The sequence below is a fragment of the Artibeus jamaicensis genome, unplaced genomic scaffold (genome assembly GCF_021234435.1).
Source record: "Artibeus jamaicensis isolate MK-2021 breed Jamaican fruit bat unplaced genomic scaffold, CSHL_Jam_final contig_311, whole genome shotgun sequence".
NCBI lineage: Eukaryota > Metazoa > Chordata > Mammalia > Chiroptera > Phyllostomidae > Artibeus > Artibeus jamaicensis.
Window position 1 is genome coordinate 1,557,337 of NW_026521717.1, and position 16,727 is coordinate 1,574,063.

Sequence of the window (16,727 nt, forward strand, 5' to 3'; positions counted from 1 at the left end):
AACATTCTTCAAGTGTGCATGCTTTTGGTGAAGATGCAAGAGGTGAATCTCAGGTTGCATCCTAATGAACTATTTTTTTTTTCCTTCTTGACATTATGCCTAGAGAAGCCTCATCTTGACCTTCTGTTTTATATTATTCTTTACCAAACACTTGTGACATCATAATCATCTCCAGGCCCCAAAAGCAGTTGATTTTAGATGGCAATGTAACACATTCCAGATATCACAATAGAGTATGCAACAAAATGGAAAACTACCCTAGTGTTAGAAAAAGCACTGACAAGCTAAATAGGTATAATAATAGTCACCAAAATGGCTCTTAAAAAGTACATTAACAATTTCTTACCTTAATCTACTATTTAATTATGTCTTTTGGGTATGTTTCCAGACCGATGAGAACATGCATGTGCTTAATCCTCAATAAAATTACCATGTTTGAGAAAAGTATGACACACCTGTTATAGATTAAGTATATGTATAATATGTAGCTATTAAAAGATGTTAAGACTAAAGTTCTAACATTTCAAGTTTTAAACAACAAGAACAAGATGCATGTTGAAAATCTGCCAAATACCTACAAATTATTTTAAAAATATGATTATATTTTTTTGGATATCTTTAGGCATGAGGTTGAAAAGATTTAATTTACAGAAGAAAAGAAAATTTCTTAAGTTATACCGTAGGCTATACAATTTTATATATTAATCTTCATTTAGTTCACAAAATAGACTTCTACTAGTATGTCGGAATATATCGTTATACATATTTTTAAAGCAAGATACAGATGGTGATTAGACTTGATTAACATATGTTTACTGCAAAGTAAAAATAAAATTTGTTCATTAATATGTTGTATGGACCTATTCATGTATACATAGGACATGAAAAGATTTTGCTGCACCTTAGTCATAGGGAGTAACACATTCAGGTTCTGCACCAAATCCAAGTTTAATACTAAAATTTACTTTTATAATCTTAAATATGAAGGAGATCTCCTCTTACTCTCCAAGTGGCAGGAGGGAGAAATGAGGTGAGAGAAATTCTACCTTAAGGAAACAACCCAAAGTTAGGTTGGATGATAAAAATACTCCCTTTCATAAGGATTGCTAAATTTCTGTTGAACACTAACAAACTGACAAGTCAGGGGGCTAGAGGAATTCCAGAAAATGATTTTGTTGTCTTGTTTTTATACCATTACCCAAAAATATCACTGACTCTCAGTTTACTCTACTGAAGTTAAAGATGTTGTTTTAAAGTTATCTTAAATAAAAGAAGTCATCATTTTTAATGTAAAAGAGATAAATTAGGAACTCATGGCTCTTTCTCTCTGGAATTCAACACCAATACTTTCTAAATAAGAGCTGACAATCACAAATAACTGTTATCTTCCTAATAGCCCTATTTCAACTCATGCTGTAGAAGGCCCATAAAATAAAACCTTAGATAACATCAACTCTAATTTAAGTCTTGTTTCCCAGGTAGTACTTGAAATTATGGGGCCGAGAAGCAACTGATAAACAGAAATATGAAAGAATTTTGGGGAGAATAAGGTTACCACCAATGGTTATTATCATTTATTTTTGGAATTAGAAATCTATGGGAAGAAAAGAGAATCTGAATATTAATTTGAACAGTAACGAAGCTATAAACTAATTATGTATTGTGTTCTCATGAGAAGGAAAAAATAAAAACAAACAAAGGCAAAAACAGGTTTTATTCCCATCTAGGAGAATCATATTTTGAACTGGCTTAAAATTTTGCTCTGATTAATCATGTTACACTTCTGATCCCCAACACCTCAACCTGGAGGAAACCTTACTATGTTGGGCTTCATACTGAGATCCATGATGCTGTAGCTGCTGAGAACGACGGTAACAGCCATCTCCAGCCTTCAGGGCCTGTTTAAACAGCTTTTCTGCTTCAGCAATGGTTGTTGCTTCCTCTTCAGCCAAGAGAATATAAGCAGTTGCACACCTGTCCATTCAGATAATAGTCACCGTCAATTACAAATTCAAGGACATGTAATGGCTGTAGGAGTGCATGCAGAGGGCAAGCAGTTAACATCGAAACATGCAGAGTGGCCAACTGGCTCATGCACCTGCTTGTAGTTGTTGACACAAAGTAATGGTACAAAAGAAATGTCTGTATTTTAGCTTGAGAGGTGGGATGCAAAGTGTGAGGAAGATGGGGCTCTCATGTGGATTCTGCCCCCTTATTAGTGTGTCACTTTGGGAAAGTTGTTATTACTCTGCCTCCCTTATGGAGAACAACATGGAATCTATTTATTCATAGTGTCGTTGTACAGGTTAAGTAAGGTGATGCATGTAAATGCTCAAGTACAGTAGCTAGCATGTGGTACAAGCCAATAAATGACGACTATCGATGGTGATGATAATAGCTATTTAAACATCTCCTTCCAACACTCAAAATTAGAGGTAACATATAAGCTTACTTCAGTTTACTAAACATAGAGTCTCTATTCTCAAACTGGTCCAGCAATCAAGTTAGTTACTCACTGAAGAAAACAGCGCTTCAACATCTCATTACAGTTAGCACTGATTTTCTATGTCACAGAACTGTAGAACCTGCAAGCAGTGTTGTTTCTAAACAACTTAAAATCTGATTCAGCCTCAGTAGCAAATAAGAGTTCAATCTCATTAATGCCTTTAACAATAATAGCTACCACTTGTTGCTTAGTATGTATTAAGCACTATCCCAGGCCCTTAACATACATTGTGTCATTTAATCCTTTCAATGACCCCATAAGGTAGGAAGCCAGAAAGGATAAGCAGTTAACTAATGAACAAGGGAACCACTTGGAAACTGAAACCTTCCAAGTCATGTAAGAACAACCCAACTTCCAAAGAAAGGGAATGTAACAGAGAAAGGCTGAGGCCAGAGCAGACAACACATGTCCTCGTCTGCACAGATCCCTTTCGTGTCCTTCTTCTCCACTGTCTCTCTTGTGGTCATTTCCCTTCTTAATGGAACCTCCATCAGACCACAAGAGAGAAAATAAACTGAAAGTAAAACCAGTGTTACTTTTACTATTCATAAACTGCAGCAGCCAGCTAGGAGAAGGAAGTTGAACCATGGCTAATGTGAGGTTTGAGGTTACTAGTTACTCTTCACTTTGAGGAGGGGTCTTGTAAGTTCTTTAGCCAGTCCATTCAGTTTCAGGCAGGACTGATCAATGGAGCTTAAACTGAATGTGATGAAGCAGGGAGAAAAATGTAGGGAGAAAAATGTCCAGAAAAAAAGCTGTAAACCAATTACTATGGAGGGCAGTAGATATGACTTGAAAAGAACAATAATGATGCTGAAACTGCCCAGTAATTCACTAGAGAAAATACCTGGGACAGGCATCAGGAAGCAATACTTAAGGCTTCAGATACTGACATATAAATATAGGTCAAGGGTAATGAAGTGAAAATTGAGATTATAATACTGAGTGGTAGATCAGCATCTGAGAAATTAGCTATAAGATTATGGTTGGTGGGCTGGAAACTCAAGACAGGTTGGGGCTAGTTTGTTTGCTTGGTCATTTATATTTCAAATAGTATCTTAGGAGGGGAGGAGAGGCAGAGTAGCACTACTGGACAAGAAAATATAAATCTATGTGGAAATTCATGAGTCTGGGGTAGAAGCATGTGAGTAAAGGAGAAAGGAAAGAGTAATAGAAGTGCTAATGGTTGGGGAGTACAGAACAGACTACTCAGCTCGATGAAAGATAGAGATGACGCATCCTTGTCACAACACAATACACATACAGAAGCAAGAAAGTGTGGTGATGGGGTTGTTGACCATCCAGATATCTGCTAGAAGTCTCATTTGGTTAGAAGTAGGGAACCCGACAGGTTCTTGACTTACTTTGGTAACAATTTTATCTCCCAGATGGTAGAGGAAGCAATTAGGGGAACTTCAACTCTGGACCTAATTCTGACCAAGAAGAAAAAAATAGTTGGTGAAATGAAAATTGATAGGAACTTTCAGAGAGAGTTACTTGTCATTTTGGAGTTTGGGATAATCAAAGAGGGTAAGGTGAACTTCAAAAAATTCAAAGAAAAGAAGGCATGATTCAATGACATGAGACTCGGAAGGAAATATGGTTTAAGAAGGTTGGGTAGCTTTCAGATATCCAACTGTAACTGCAACCACTATGATCCTCTGGGGAAGAAAAGAAGGGTGACAATTAAGTAACCAATATGGCTCCACAGAGATCTCTCACCAGGTCAGATTTTAAAGGACATGTAAAAAAAGATGGAAAGAGGGCATGTAATGAAGGACTATAAAAGAGTAAAATGGGCTTATAAGAATAATGTCAGGAGAGCTAAAATGCCAAATTAGCTTAAGCTTACAAAACAAAGACAAAACAAAACAAAACACTAAAGATAACAATTTATTCCCTGTTTTTAAATTATGTATAAGGCTCTATCACCACCCCCATGTCCTCAAAATTATCACAAAAATCAACAAAAAAGACAATAATATAACAACAACATTAAAACAAGGAAAGTTTATAGTTAGTAGTAGCAAATAAAGAGAAAGTAAAACTTTCTAATTCCTACTTTGTTCCTGGCTTCTCCATCAAGGAGAATGATTGTCAGACTGAAAAAGGGAGAAGAAATTAACTCTAAAATGGGTAAAAAGACGTAAGATAGCAAATAACTGGTCTATCCTAAATGAACTACTATACTGGGATGGGCAACTCCCAGGAAGCCAAAAAACAAGCAGGTCAAGAAACTGCACTCTGTGGGCAGTTAAGGACTCCCAAAGAATGGAGAGATACTAGAAGATGAGATGACAAATGTAATACAAATGTTCAAAAAGGGGAAGAGGCAGACTTCCCAAACTACAGAACAGTGATTTGGAAAGATATTCTAAAGGATTATTAAAGGGATAGTCTCTAAGCATTTTAAAAAGAAAGTGAACACCAGAGCTAGCTTAACACTAAGACTAAACAAATCAGTTTGTGCTAGCTTAGTTTACTCTAATAGATTTACTACCCATTAAAGAATTATAGCTAAAACTTAAGATCAAAATGGAGAAATGTGGGCTGAATCATAGTGTAACTGGTGGCTTAGTAATTAATTGAACAACACCAAAGGACATAAAACTTGAGGGTGGTTTCTATATGTCATGTCACAGGGATCTATCTCTGACCCTGATATTTTTATCAGAAACATGGATGACACATAGAAGACAGGCACATCAATTTTGCAGATGACAAGTAATTAGAAAAGAAATATGTTGCACGACAGAATCAGAAACCAAATAGATTAATAGGTTATAATGGCAGGATTTTCAACTCTCAAATGAATATTTTTTCTGAGACCACTGAAGAAGATTCTGTAACCTTCTTCAGAAAAAAAATCATAAAATAGTTTAAGAATGACCACTTGGCAGGGAGAGTGTTGAGGTGATTCAAGTACAAGATGGGTGGCTGAGCTAAATGACCTTTAAGGTCTCTGCCAACCCTGAGCTTTTATGACTCCAACTTTAAGAATCTTTCTCATTTTCTGAAATGGCCAGATTTCCCAATCTTCCTTGGTAACCCATAGAATGTTTAACAACACTAAGCGCAGCATTTCCTCTTATCTTTGCCTTGATCTTGAAATATTTTTAAAGTATAAATATTTTTACCTTAGGATTTTACTATGTTTCTCCTATTAGAAGAAGTTCTGTCTTGAAAATGTGAAGGCAAAGATGAGCATTCTATATCCATAAAAATTTCCATCAAAATGTTTTACATATGTAAAGAACTGCATTTTAGGGTCAGAGCAAACCACTGAATTGCTCTCTAAAATGACTAAAATGACCTTCACAAAAAGTTTTTATAAATAAATGTCCCCTTAAATAATCCTCCAGTTCAAATGCATAGTTTAATATCAGTATCCCATCAATGGCAACTGAATATATTCAGCAAAGAATAAGATTTCTTTTTTAAAAGCAAGATCTTCCCCCACTTACTCATTTATCTCTAAGGCTTCATGAGCTGCAGAAATCCTAGCTTGAGGGTTTCTCTCTCTCCAGGCTTTTTGCATTACTATTTTAGAAAAAGAGGAAAAAAGCAAGTCAACCAATACAGGACAACAGCTCAACTAGTAGCTTTAGGTTCAGATTACAAGGGAATATTTCATTTAACAAAAAGGTCAGCCAGAACCTGCAAAGTCACGCAAATACATTTTAAACTTGCTACCCAACTGTCCTTCAATTGCTGACATCCAATCTTTCTTGTACTCACAAAACAACAGATCTAAATCTTATAGACTAATTCACAGTCTATCATCTTAGAGATAATCTTAAGATTTCTTAGTCAAGCAAAGGCACTCTAACAGAAATTTAATATTTCTTTTGTTCATTGGTGTTATTTGTTGTTAAATAATATATATTATTTTAACACATTTTGAGATGACATTGCTATTAATCTCTTCTTTCTACTTAGACACAATATAATTTTATTAGTCACTCCCCCAAACACTTGCTACAGGCTCTGGATATTAGAACATTTTATTTTATTTTATTAAAGATTTTATTTATTTATTTTTAGAGAGAAGGGAAGGGAGGGAGAAAGAGAAGAAGAGAAAAATCAATGTGTGGTTGCCTCTCATGTGCCCCCAACTGGGGACCTGACTGGCAACCCAATCATGTACCCTGACTGGGTATTAGACTGGCAACCTTTTGGTTTTCCAAGACAACACCCAAACCACTGAGCAACACTTGTCAGGGCAAAGCTTGGTACTTTTTAAAAATAATATTTTAAATTATAATGAGGGGACTAATTTCTACATCACTACTTCATTGTGATAAAGCCTTTATTTAGGTATCAGAATTCTGGGTTCCACTAGTCAGTGTCCAATTTAATTTCTACTTGTTGGAGTTTTTTATAAAGCAGATATTCTAAAAGTAATAGCCTTACTGTTTAAAACAGATCAAAAAGCCCTCCCACCCAGAAACTAACTAAAGGATTTTCCATACTCGCATCTGCAGGACGCAGATGGTCCGAGTCACAAGTAAAGAATGTCTGGTGGTCCTGGGCAGAGAGATTCATGTCATAGTAAGTCAGAGGTTCTCGTCCTGTCACCCAAGTATACCTGTGAAGGGGGAATAAAATGGTCAGACACCTGTGAGAGAGGAAAGCGAGACCTATACAATCTTAAGCTGCATGAAGTTAAACTATAAAGCATTAATCAAGGACTAAAACAGATTTGCAAATGAATAAAAATATTTTTTAATCATCTTATTCTTCCTTTAGGAAATACATCAGTGGGAAAGAAGTAAACATTTTTCCCATATTTGTGTCAAAGTTTCACTAGCATTAGCTAATGAAAACCTTCCCTATATAGTATTATCAACAGACATTGCCCAAAAGCTATTATAATTCTCAGTTGCCTAATTACTCTGCAAAATTAAATTTCAACATCACTTCTGTGGCAGCTTTATAACCATGTTCCAGGTAAGCTTCAAAATATTTTGACTGTATAATATATAATGAAAAGAATAACAATAACAGAAAATTTCCAAAAACTACATATTTTTACATTATCCCAATTTCAATGTTAAGACATTTATAGAACAGAAAAGTCAAAACATTTGAGGATATATCGAAAAATGGAAGCACTAAATAAACTCTTACAATGACCCCTAAATGAACCAGCAAAAACATTTTCTGTTGTCTTTGCTCTCTGAACTACTCATTTGTTTCCCAAGCTGTCAAAATGCTTACCGATTATATTCAGCACCCCGAAATAAATTTAGTGGATTTCGCCATACTTTGCATTCTGTAACAAAGAGAAATATGAAAATGTTACACATAGCTCAGAGACACTACAGCTACAAGCTAATTAATTCAGCAAAACACCCTTCCTGGCCACTTGATAAGATAATTTTATTCTCTATCCTCTACATGAAAAGCAACGTGGAAAAAATCAGGAAATGTAGCTCAGACACAAGGAGTTCGGAAAGTTTCACCTAATCTCTCTGGGCCCAAGTTTCCTCATTTACTAAATCAAGGTATGTGCCAAAATCAGCTAGGTCATTACCTCTAAAGTCATTTTAAAAAGTGTATACAGACTCTATAAGTTTACTTCTAAAATTTTAAGTAGAAGTAAAACTACTTTCAATTACTGTAAAATTTACCTTACAACAACTTTACATATCACAAGCTAAACTTAAAACTCTACAGTATATATTAAAAGAGCCTTAGATTTTTAATTAGGGTCTATGTTAGATTTTGTGATAATCCACCTAAGTGCTTTTTAGAATACCATAAAGGAGTGATAGGAAAATTAATACAGTTAACATTATTGTTTGGGGAAATGCTATGAAATTAAATGGTTTTAAAGCAGTCAACATTGCTCACTTATACAGATACATTATTAATAATCATACTAATATCATAATGTTAGCATGTACTAACAGATTATATATCTTTGCTATACAAGGATCACAAAAATTTAGAACCACAGAACCTTAACTTAGAAAAATCAGTCATTACCTTTAGGACTATGTAATAGTATATGTATGACCAAAAAGCTGCAATTATATTAAAACAGCCCATGATTAAAATTTTCTACTGACTCAGAATACTACATTTCTCTGGATGAACAATATTTTTTTAGAAAATACAATTAGGTAACAGTACTTAAAACATCTGTGTGTGTGTAGTTAGCCAAAAAACACCTCTTAAGACATATACACATAAAAATGAGTAATTATTGTAAAAATCAAAGGAGCATTAAAGACCATGGATGAGACATTAAGTTTCTACCCTCAGTGTATTATATTCAATATCCATTCTTTTTTTAAGATTTTATTTATTTATATTTAGAGGGGAAGGAAAAAAGAGAAGGAGCAAGATATCAATGTATGGTTGCCTCTTGTGAGTCCCCTGCTAGGAACTGGCCTGCAACCCAGGCACATGCCCTGACTGGGAATTGAACCATGATCATGTGGTTTGCAGGTCCGCACTCAATCTACTGAGCTACACCAGACAGGGCTCAATATCCATTCTTTCATCCATCCATCCATCCATCCATCCAACCATCCATCCAATGAGCACTGAGCAACCAGTGGGAGACACAAACAAGTAAACTATTATTACAATATAGTGTGAAAATAAAGACCAAAAAGTAATATTGAAATACAGCATAATCACAGTAAATTGTTGTTAAAATACAGGGTGTACACATAACAGGAAGACACATTTTTATTTAAAAGACATAAATTTATCTTTAAATTAGGTAAAAACCTCACTTAAAATTTGCTCAATCTTTATAAACTACAGCCCTAAATTTTCACTTAGCTTGTCATTTAGGAAATGATCTTTGTTTGGTTCAGCATCTTTAAATTTTATTCCTTTTTTAAGTGTATTTCATTGCTTGTGCTATTACAGTTGTCCCACTTTATTTCTCCTCTTCCTCCCCTTCCACCCTGCACCCCACCTCCCTTCAGCTTTCTTCCCCTTAGTTTATGTCCATGGATCGTACATGCAAGTTCTTTGTATAAAAAAATGGCTTCTCCATTTCCTATACTATTCTTTCCTATACTATTCTTAACCCCATTTTATACCTACCGTTTATGCTTCTTAATCCCTGTAACTTTTCCCCTACCCTGCCCTTGTCTCTTCCGCTCCCCACTGATAACCCTCCATGTGATCTCTATTTCTGTGAATCTGTTCCTGTTCTAGTTGTTTGCTTAGTTTTTGTTTTTGTTTTTTAGGTTCATTTGTTGATAGTTGTGACTTTATTGTCATTTTACTGTTTATAGTTTGGATATTATTTTTCTTAGATAAGTCCCTTTAACACTTAATATAAAAGGGCTTGGTGACGATGAACTCCTTTAACATGACCTTCTCTGGGAACCACTTTCTCTACCCTTCCATTCTGAATGATAGCTTTGCTGGATAGAGGAATCTTGGATGTAGGTCATTGCCGTTCATGACTTTGAATACTCCTTGCAAGTCCCTTCTTGCCTGCAAGGTTTCTTTTGAGAAGTCAGCTGACAGTCTTATAAAACTCCTTTGTAGGTAACTGTCTCCTTTTCTCTTGCTTTTAAAATTCTCTCCTTATTGTTAATCTTGGCTAATATAATTATGATGTGCCTTGGTGTGTTCCTCCTTGGGTCCAACTTCTTTGGGTCTCTCTGAGCTTCCTGGACTTCTTGGAAATCTATTTCCTTTGCCATACTAGGAAAATTCTCCTTGATTATTTTTTCAACTAAGTTTTCAATTTTCTGTTCTTCCTCTTCTCCTTCTGGCATGCCTATGACTCAGATGTTGGAACATTTAAAGATGTCCTGGAGGTTCCTAAGCCTCTCCTCATTTTGTTGAATTCTTTTTTTTTTAAAGATTTTATTTATTTTTAGAGAGAGGGAAAGGGAAGGAGAAAGAGAGGGAGAGAAACATCAATGTGTGGTTGCCTCCCACACACCCCCAACTAGGGACCTGACCCACAACCCAGGCATGTGCCCTGACTGGGAATCAAACCACAATCCTCTGGTTCACAGGCTCACACTCAATCCACTGAGCTACACCAGCCAGGGCTCATTTTGTTGAAGTCTCCTTTCTGCATTCTGTTCTGGTTGACTGTTTATTTCTTCCTTCTGTTCCAAACCATTGATTTGAGTCCCAGGTTCCTTCCCTTCACTGTAGATTCACTGTATACTTTTCCTTATTTCACTTTGCATAGCCTTCTTTTCTTCCTCTACTTTGTGTCCGTACTCAATAATTTCTGTGACCATTTTGATTACTAGTGTTTTGAACTCTGCGTCTGATAGGTTGGCTACCTCCTTGTAGCTTAGCTTTTTTTCTGGAATTTTGATCTGTTCTTTCATTTTGACCATATTTCTTTGTCTGAGCACCTGTTACTCTGTAAGGGGGGAAACTTTAGGTATTTGCCAGGGTAGGGCAACCTACTTTGCTATGTTGTGGTGCTGTATATGGAGGAGGTATCAGAGAGGGAACAATGTTGCTTGCTCAGCTGTCGGCCAGCTTTCAGTCACTTTTCCCACTACCCACTAGCAAATTAGGCCCTTCTGGTGCTAATTCCTGGATGGGTGGTTTTGTGTATGTTCTAGTACACTGTGGGTCTCTCCAACGAACTCTCCTGTGAGGCTGGGAGTTTCTCTGACCACTGCAACCCATAAAGATTTTTATAGCCAGAGATTTTGAGGCTTCAGTTTCCCACACTGCAACTCAGGGTCACGGGCTGTCCTGTTCCCCAGTTGTTCCTCCCAGCTTATCCACATACCACTGTGGACCACACTGTCCAGCAGCTGCCACCTGACCCACCTGGTCCACCATCTTGCTGCATGTCCTCTCCACCCCAGCTGCCCATCTCTGCCCTTTCTACCAGGCTGGATGAATGTTTCTTCTCTAACTCCTTGGTTGTTGGACTTCCATACAGTTCAACTTTCTGGCAGTTATGGTTGTTTTTTGTTTTTTAAATTTGCTGTTGTCCTTCTTTTGGTTGTGCAAGGAAGCAGAGCATATCTACCTACGCCTTCATCTTGGCCAGAAGTTATGAATTTTATTGTTTTTTATAAGATTTTATTTATTTACTTTTTTAGAGAGAGGGGAAAGGAGGGAGGAAGAGAGGGAGAGAAACATCAACATGTGGCTGCCTCTCATGTGGCTCCCACTAGGGACCCAGCCCACAACTCAGGCATGTACCCTGACTGGGAATTGAACCAGCGACCCTTTGGTTCACAGCTCATGCTCAATCCACTGAGCTATACCAGCCAAGATGAATTTTATTCTTAATCAACTGAAATTCAGTGGCTGTCACTAACTAAAATATTATGCTCTTTTTAAATAATTACTTTTTTCATAAATGAAGAGCCCCTAAGTGGTGTCACTAATTCACTCCAAATCATGGCTTGAATCACATCAGTGAGCCAAACAATGACAACGTCCTTGTAGTTTTATAACTCCTTGGTCCTTACCACTCCCAACCCCTCCTCAGATGTCTTTCAAGATCCAAAGTGTTACTCTTAAAACTTTATAAATATTGCAGGGTTTGTAGTTAGCATACAATAAACATGCATACAGGTTTATGTACAAAGATGCTCATGGTGGCATTATTTATAGTAAAATAGGTATACTTGGGGAGATGCCTCTCCCTCACTGAATTTCATCTGAAATATTATTAAAAAGGCTACGACAAATACTTTGTCTCCAGCAGATACACCATTACATTGCCTTTAAGGATAAGCACTGTTCAAATATCAACCGACAAATTACAAAGCAAATTGCTTTCAATTAAAATTTCAACACAACTTTATACATTAAATGAAAATATAATTATTTCTAAATAAAAATAACTCTAAGGAGAAATGGTGTGTATATCTAAAGTATTATTGAGCAATATCTGAATATGCTATCTTTATTTAGGAAGAGACACATGTAGCCAGCAGGGGGTGCTACAAACATTTTGAAATAGCGTTTTTGTGACTTCTATTAGAGAACTGAACTTTTTTTAAATAAGGAACTAAAAAGTACAAGTAGCTAATTATAAAAATAGTCACAAGGATGTAAGGAAAAGCATAGGAAGTATAGTCAATAATACTGTAATGCTGTATTGTGTCAGATGGGTATATTGGAGTGATCACTTCATCATCATTGTGTTGTATATCTGAAACTGTCATATTGTATATCAACTGTAATTGAAAAATAATTTTAAAAAAAGGGATAATACAATTAACCCAGTTCCAAGAACTGGGAAGAAGGAAATGGGCATAGTCTTCACCTTTCATAAAAAAAGAACTTAGTAATATTTAAACTGAAACATTATAGTATGAAAGTCAAACAAAAAGATCATTGTTAACATTAGTGTCATACATGTGCTCTATAACCAGTGTCTTGAACTATCCCTGAACCTTGGGAATTAGAATCTAATAACTGTAAAAAATGTAAAATATTCTGAGTAAGAAAAAATATGTGATGAGGAAATACATAATGTCTTCATTAGCTGTCTTGATTAGCTATATCTTTCAAATTGAGGGTGCAGGGAAGGTATAAAATTCCTTTAACAATAAGTAACCCAGAGGTCAAATATGAATATATGTGAATGTATCACTCAAATTAGGTCATAGCAACATTAATTTCCTCTTTGCTGCTCTGTTTTATAATCTTATCTTTACCACAAAAACTCTCAGTGTGGAATCACTCTAGGCAACCTAACCCACATATATGGACTGCTTGATGGTTTTGTGATACGGACAAAGGTTGAATATGCCAAACATATTAAAATATAAAGATTTAAGTCAGGAAATTAAATTCAGGTCTCTAGACAGTAAAAATTTTTCTACATGAGGTCAAGATTCTTATATTATTTGTGAATTCGAGGAATAAATTCTTTATCTAAGTCACAATGAAAAGTTTACCTCCAAAAAAATTTCATTCTCTGTAAGATCAACAATTTCAGTCCTCTTTAGAACACTTAAAGTTGACTAGACTCCTTCAAGGATTTGCTAACATCATTAATAGCTCAGTTAAAAATATGCCCTTGAAACAATAAACACATTCTCTACGGTTTCATTCACAGCAGTCTACAGTGAAGGATCTGCCCCCAACTGCTGACAGAAATGTTCAGATCTCAGCACACTGGCAAGAATGCAAGTAGACAAAGAGAAGCAGTAAATAATATGTTTAGCAATTGTTTAGTTCCCAAAGCCTACAGAACAGATTCTCTCCTTTGTCATCATAGGATGGTAAGTTTCTGGGTAGGACACAAAGAACATAAAAAAATGTTACCGAACACCAAGGACTTTAAAATCAAGCTCCAATCTTTTCTCCAGTTTTCCCTCTCACCATTCCCTACTAAAACTTCCCATCTCAGTGATGCTACTTCATGACTTTTCATGCTAGGGTACTTCTTGAGAATGCTCACCTATCACTCATAGGACAATGTAGTTTAAACATGTATAGAGTGGCCATTATGCATTAGTCCTGGCACTAAACTCTGTGTTATAAAAAAGATACAGTGTATGCAGAATGGAGGTTATGGCCTTGGTAGAAAAATGAAAAGGGCATTGAACAATCATTATCTGATGTCCAACTGAAGCTCTATAGAAGGAATAAACGTTCTGAGAGAACCAAAGAATTTCCTTTTGTCACAATCATCAAAAAAAAAAGAGAACTTAATTCTTATAAAAACTAAAAGGCTCTAACGGCATGGGACTTCTAGTAACATAGAAGAAAATATTATTCTACATCCAACTTAACTGTAAAAACCTTTTTTTTTCCATAAAATTAAAAAAAGAAAGAAAGAACGATACAGCCCTGGCTGGTGTGGCTCAGTGGATTGAGTGCCAGGTTGCAAACCAAAGGGTCGCCAGTTTGATTCCCAGTCAGGGCTCATGCCTGGGAATGAGCCAGGTACCCAGTAAGGGGCGTGTGAGAGGTAACCACACATTGATGTTTCTCTCCCTCTTTTTCCCCCTCCCTTCCCCTCTACCTAAAAATAAAAATAAAATTTAAAACTAAAAAAAATTATCTTAAAAAATAAAAATAAATTTAAAAAATTTAAAGGATATAGAATTTCCAGTTGTGAAATCCTTAACTAAAAAATTATTAATTCACAGCCTAGGAAGGTTTCTTATGCTAAAAAATTATCAAGTTACCACCTCTTCCCAGAGTCTAAAATCTGGTAAGGGTGGTAAATGTTATTATGTACAGCAGCAACAGCAACTTTTATTATAGCTACAAGCTTTATTTTCCTTGAGCCTTTTAATAAAGGGAATTAATGCTCAAGTCACCAATGGTAGAAGTCCCCAACCTTTTGGCACTGGGGACAGGTTTTGTGGGGGCGAGGTTTAAATGGAGACATAGCTCATGTGAGCTTTGCTTGCCTGCTGTGGATGGGGGACAGGAGACAAGGAGCAGAGCTCAGGAGACCTTCACTCATGGCCTGGTTCTTGACAGGCCATGGACTGGTACCAGTCCACCACCACAGGGTTAGGCATCCCTGATCTATATCCCTATATAAGTTAGCAAGAGGAGCATATAGTAGATCCTTTTTACAGAAGTAGAGAGTAAGGCATAGAAAAGCTACATAGGGCAATCCAAGACAGAGTCAGAGTAGATGAAAGCGACACTCAGTTCCTCCCAGGACAAAACTGGAATAACAACTAAATTATTGAACAATCATCATGAATAACCAACTGAAAGACTGGCTGAAGAGAAGTTTTATAACCAAGGATTTATATAAGAAGCCACATTGAGACTTGTAGGAAGGGCAGAGATATGGAAAGGGCTGGTCCCTCCCTGCTCCTTCGAACAGTGGCTGAGCTTTTAGATAGATATCACAGATGCAGGTGAGTCCCCCAGAGAAGTATGCGGTATAAACCATGAGTTGTACTATCCAGTCCAGAGCACCAGAGCTAGGAAGAGGTGTCCACATAACATCTAGCTGTGAATATCAGTGGGGTTTCTGTCCACCAGTCATCTAGGGAAACAGGCACCCTCTTCAAAGGCCAATGAACAAAATTCTGTGCACAGCCACTAAAACTGGCCTCCTTCAGAGAGAGGGCAAAGTAGAATAGAGTTGTGTGAGGAGAGTCTGGAGTTTGTGGGAGGGAGCTGAAGGAACAGTCACCAAGATCCCTGTGCTGAATCATACTCCCATAACCCAGATGCCATCATCCTTGGGTGGAGCACTCCCCTTTGTACAGCATCAACTTGGGGGAAAGTAACAGTTCTTCCCTTTGGACTCCCCCATACCTCACCCTGTAAAGCTCATGCCCTGCTGAGAAGTACAGCTAGAGGCTCTTTCAGCGACTGAGCCTAACAGGCAGCTGGGAAGCATAGTCAGGCATAGGCAGTACCCACTGGGGTGCCTTGGGACTTTTGCTGACTTGTCCCCTGCCCCACTGCTGGTAAAACGTGGTCATGGTATGTAGCTTAGTCATTTCCACGTGCACTCAGGCCCAGCAGAGGCAGACACAAACAGTAGATTACTTATAGTTCCAAACAGCTTGCCGAGGACAAGACACAGGCAACATCTTATACTAATGTGCACCAGAATCCCTTCCAGGAGGCCCAGAACCAACAAACAGTGGCCACATTCAAATAACATCAAAGTGGGATCCAATAAGCTTCATAAGCAGCATATTCAAAGGGAGAGCTCAGCAGGCACCAAACATTGCTGAGGTGAATTGCGCTTCCTATGGTCAGCATCTGCAGAGCAGTTCACAAGCTGTGGCTAGGTGGAGCTTCACAACCAGCCTGAGGGTCGATCTCAAGCACATATGGGCAAATGGCAATCAAGATTCAATTATAACATGAGGGCTCATATAACCCCTACATGAGACATTCCTGGAGTGCCCAGGAATGGGCTCAGGTAATCACAGAGATGGCACCACTGGACACCACAGGACATCTACTACATTAAGTCACCCAACAAAGACCAAAAGTCCTAGCAGACCTCTCTAATACATAGAAACAAACACAAAGAAGCAGCCAAAAGGGGGTAACAAAGAAGCAGTATCTTTCAGGATGGGTAGGGTAGGACAAAATGGCGGCTGAACTACAACCCAGAAAAGACGGCTGACATCAAATCAGGAAGCCAGAGCGATGGGCTTTGCCAAAATGGATATCCGCATAGCAACCTGAGCCTGAGGAAAATCACCAATGACATATTGCCGCTTTGTTCAAAGGGGACCAATCCCCAGCTCCCATGAAGAGCCAATGAAAATAAAACCCTGCCACATTCCCTGCTAGGGTGGCG

General features: G+C 37.3%; 1 protein-coding gene across 9 annotated transcripts in view; it reads right to left on the bottom strand.

The window, feature by feature from the left end:
- Positions 1–16,727, bottom strand: part of ST7 (suppression of tumorigenicity 7) — a 307,476-nt gene that overhangs the window by 115,671 nt on the left and 175,078 nt on the right. For 6 of the 9 annotated variants that reach the window (XM_053662963.1, XM_053662965.1, XM_053662967.1 and 3 more), the window contains 5 exons: positions 7,727–7,781; positions 6,979–7,094; positions 5,971–6,046; positions 3,871–3,939; positions 1,820–1,974 (listed from right to left, as the gene is read on the bottom strand). In XM_053662963.1, coding sequence (XP_053518938.1) covers positions 1,820–1,974; positions 3,871–3,939; positions 5,971–6,046; positions 6,979–7,094; positions 7,727–7,781 — 471 coding nt within the window. The remainder of the gene's footprint in view (positions 1–1,819; positions 1,975–3,870; positions 3,940–5,970; positions 6,047–6,978; positions 7,095–7,726; positions 7,782–16,727) is intronic. The other 3 variants (XM_053662969.1, XM_053662966.1, XM_053662968.1) reach the window with 1 other exon arrangement.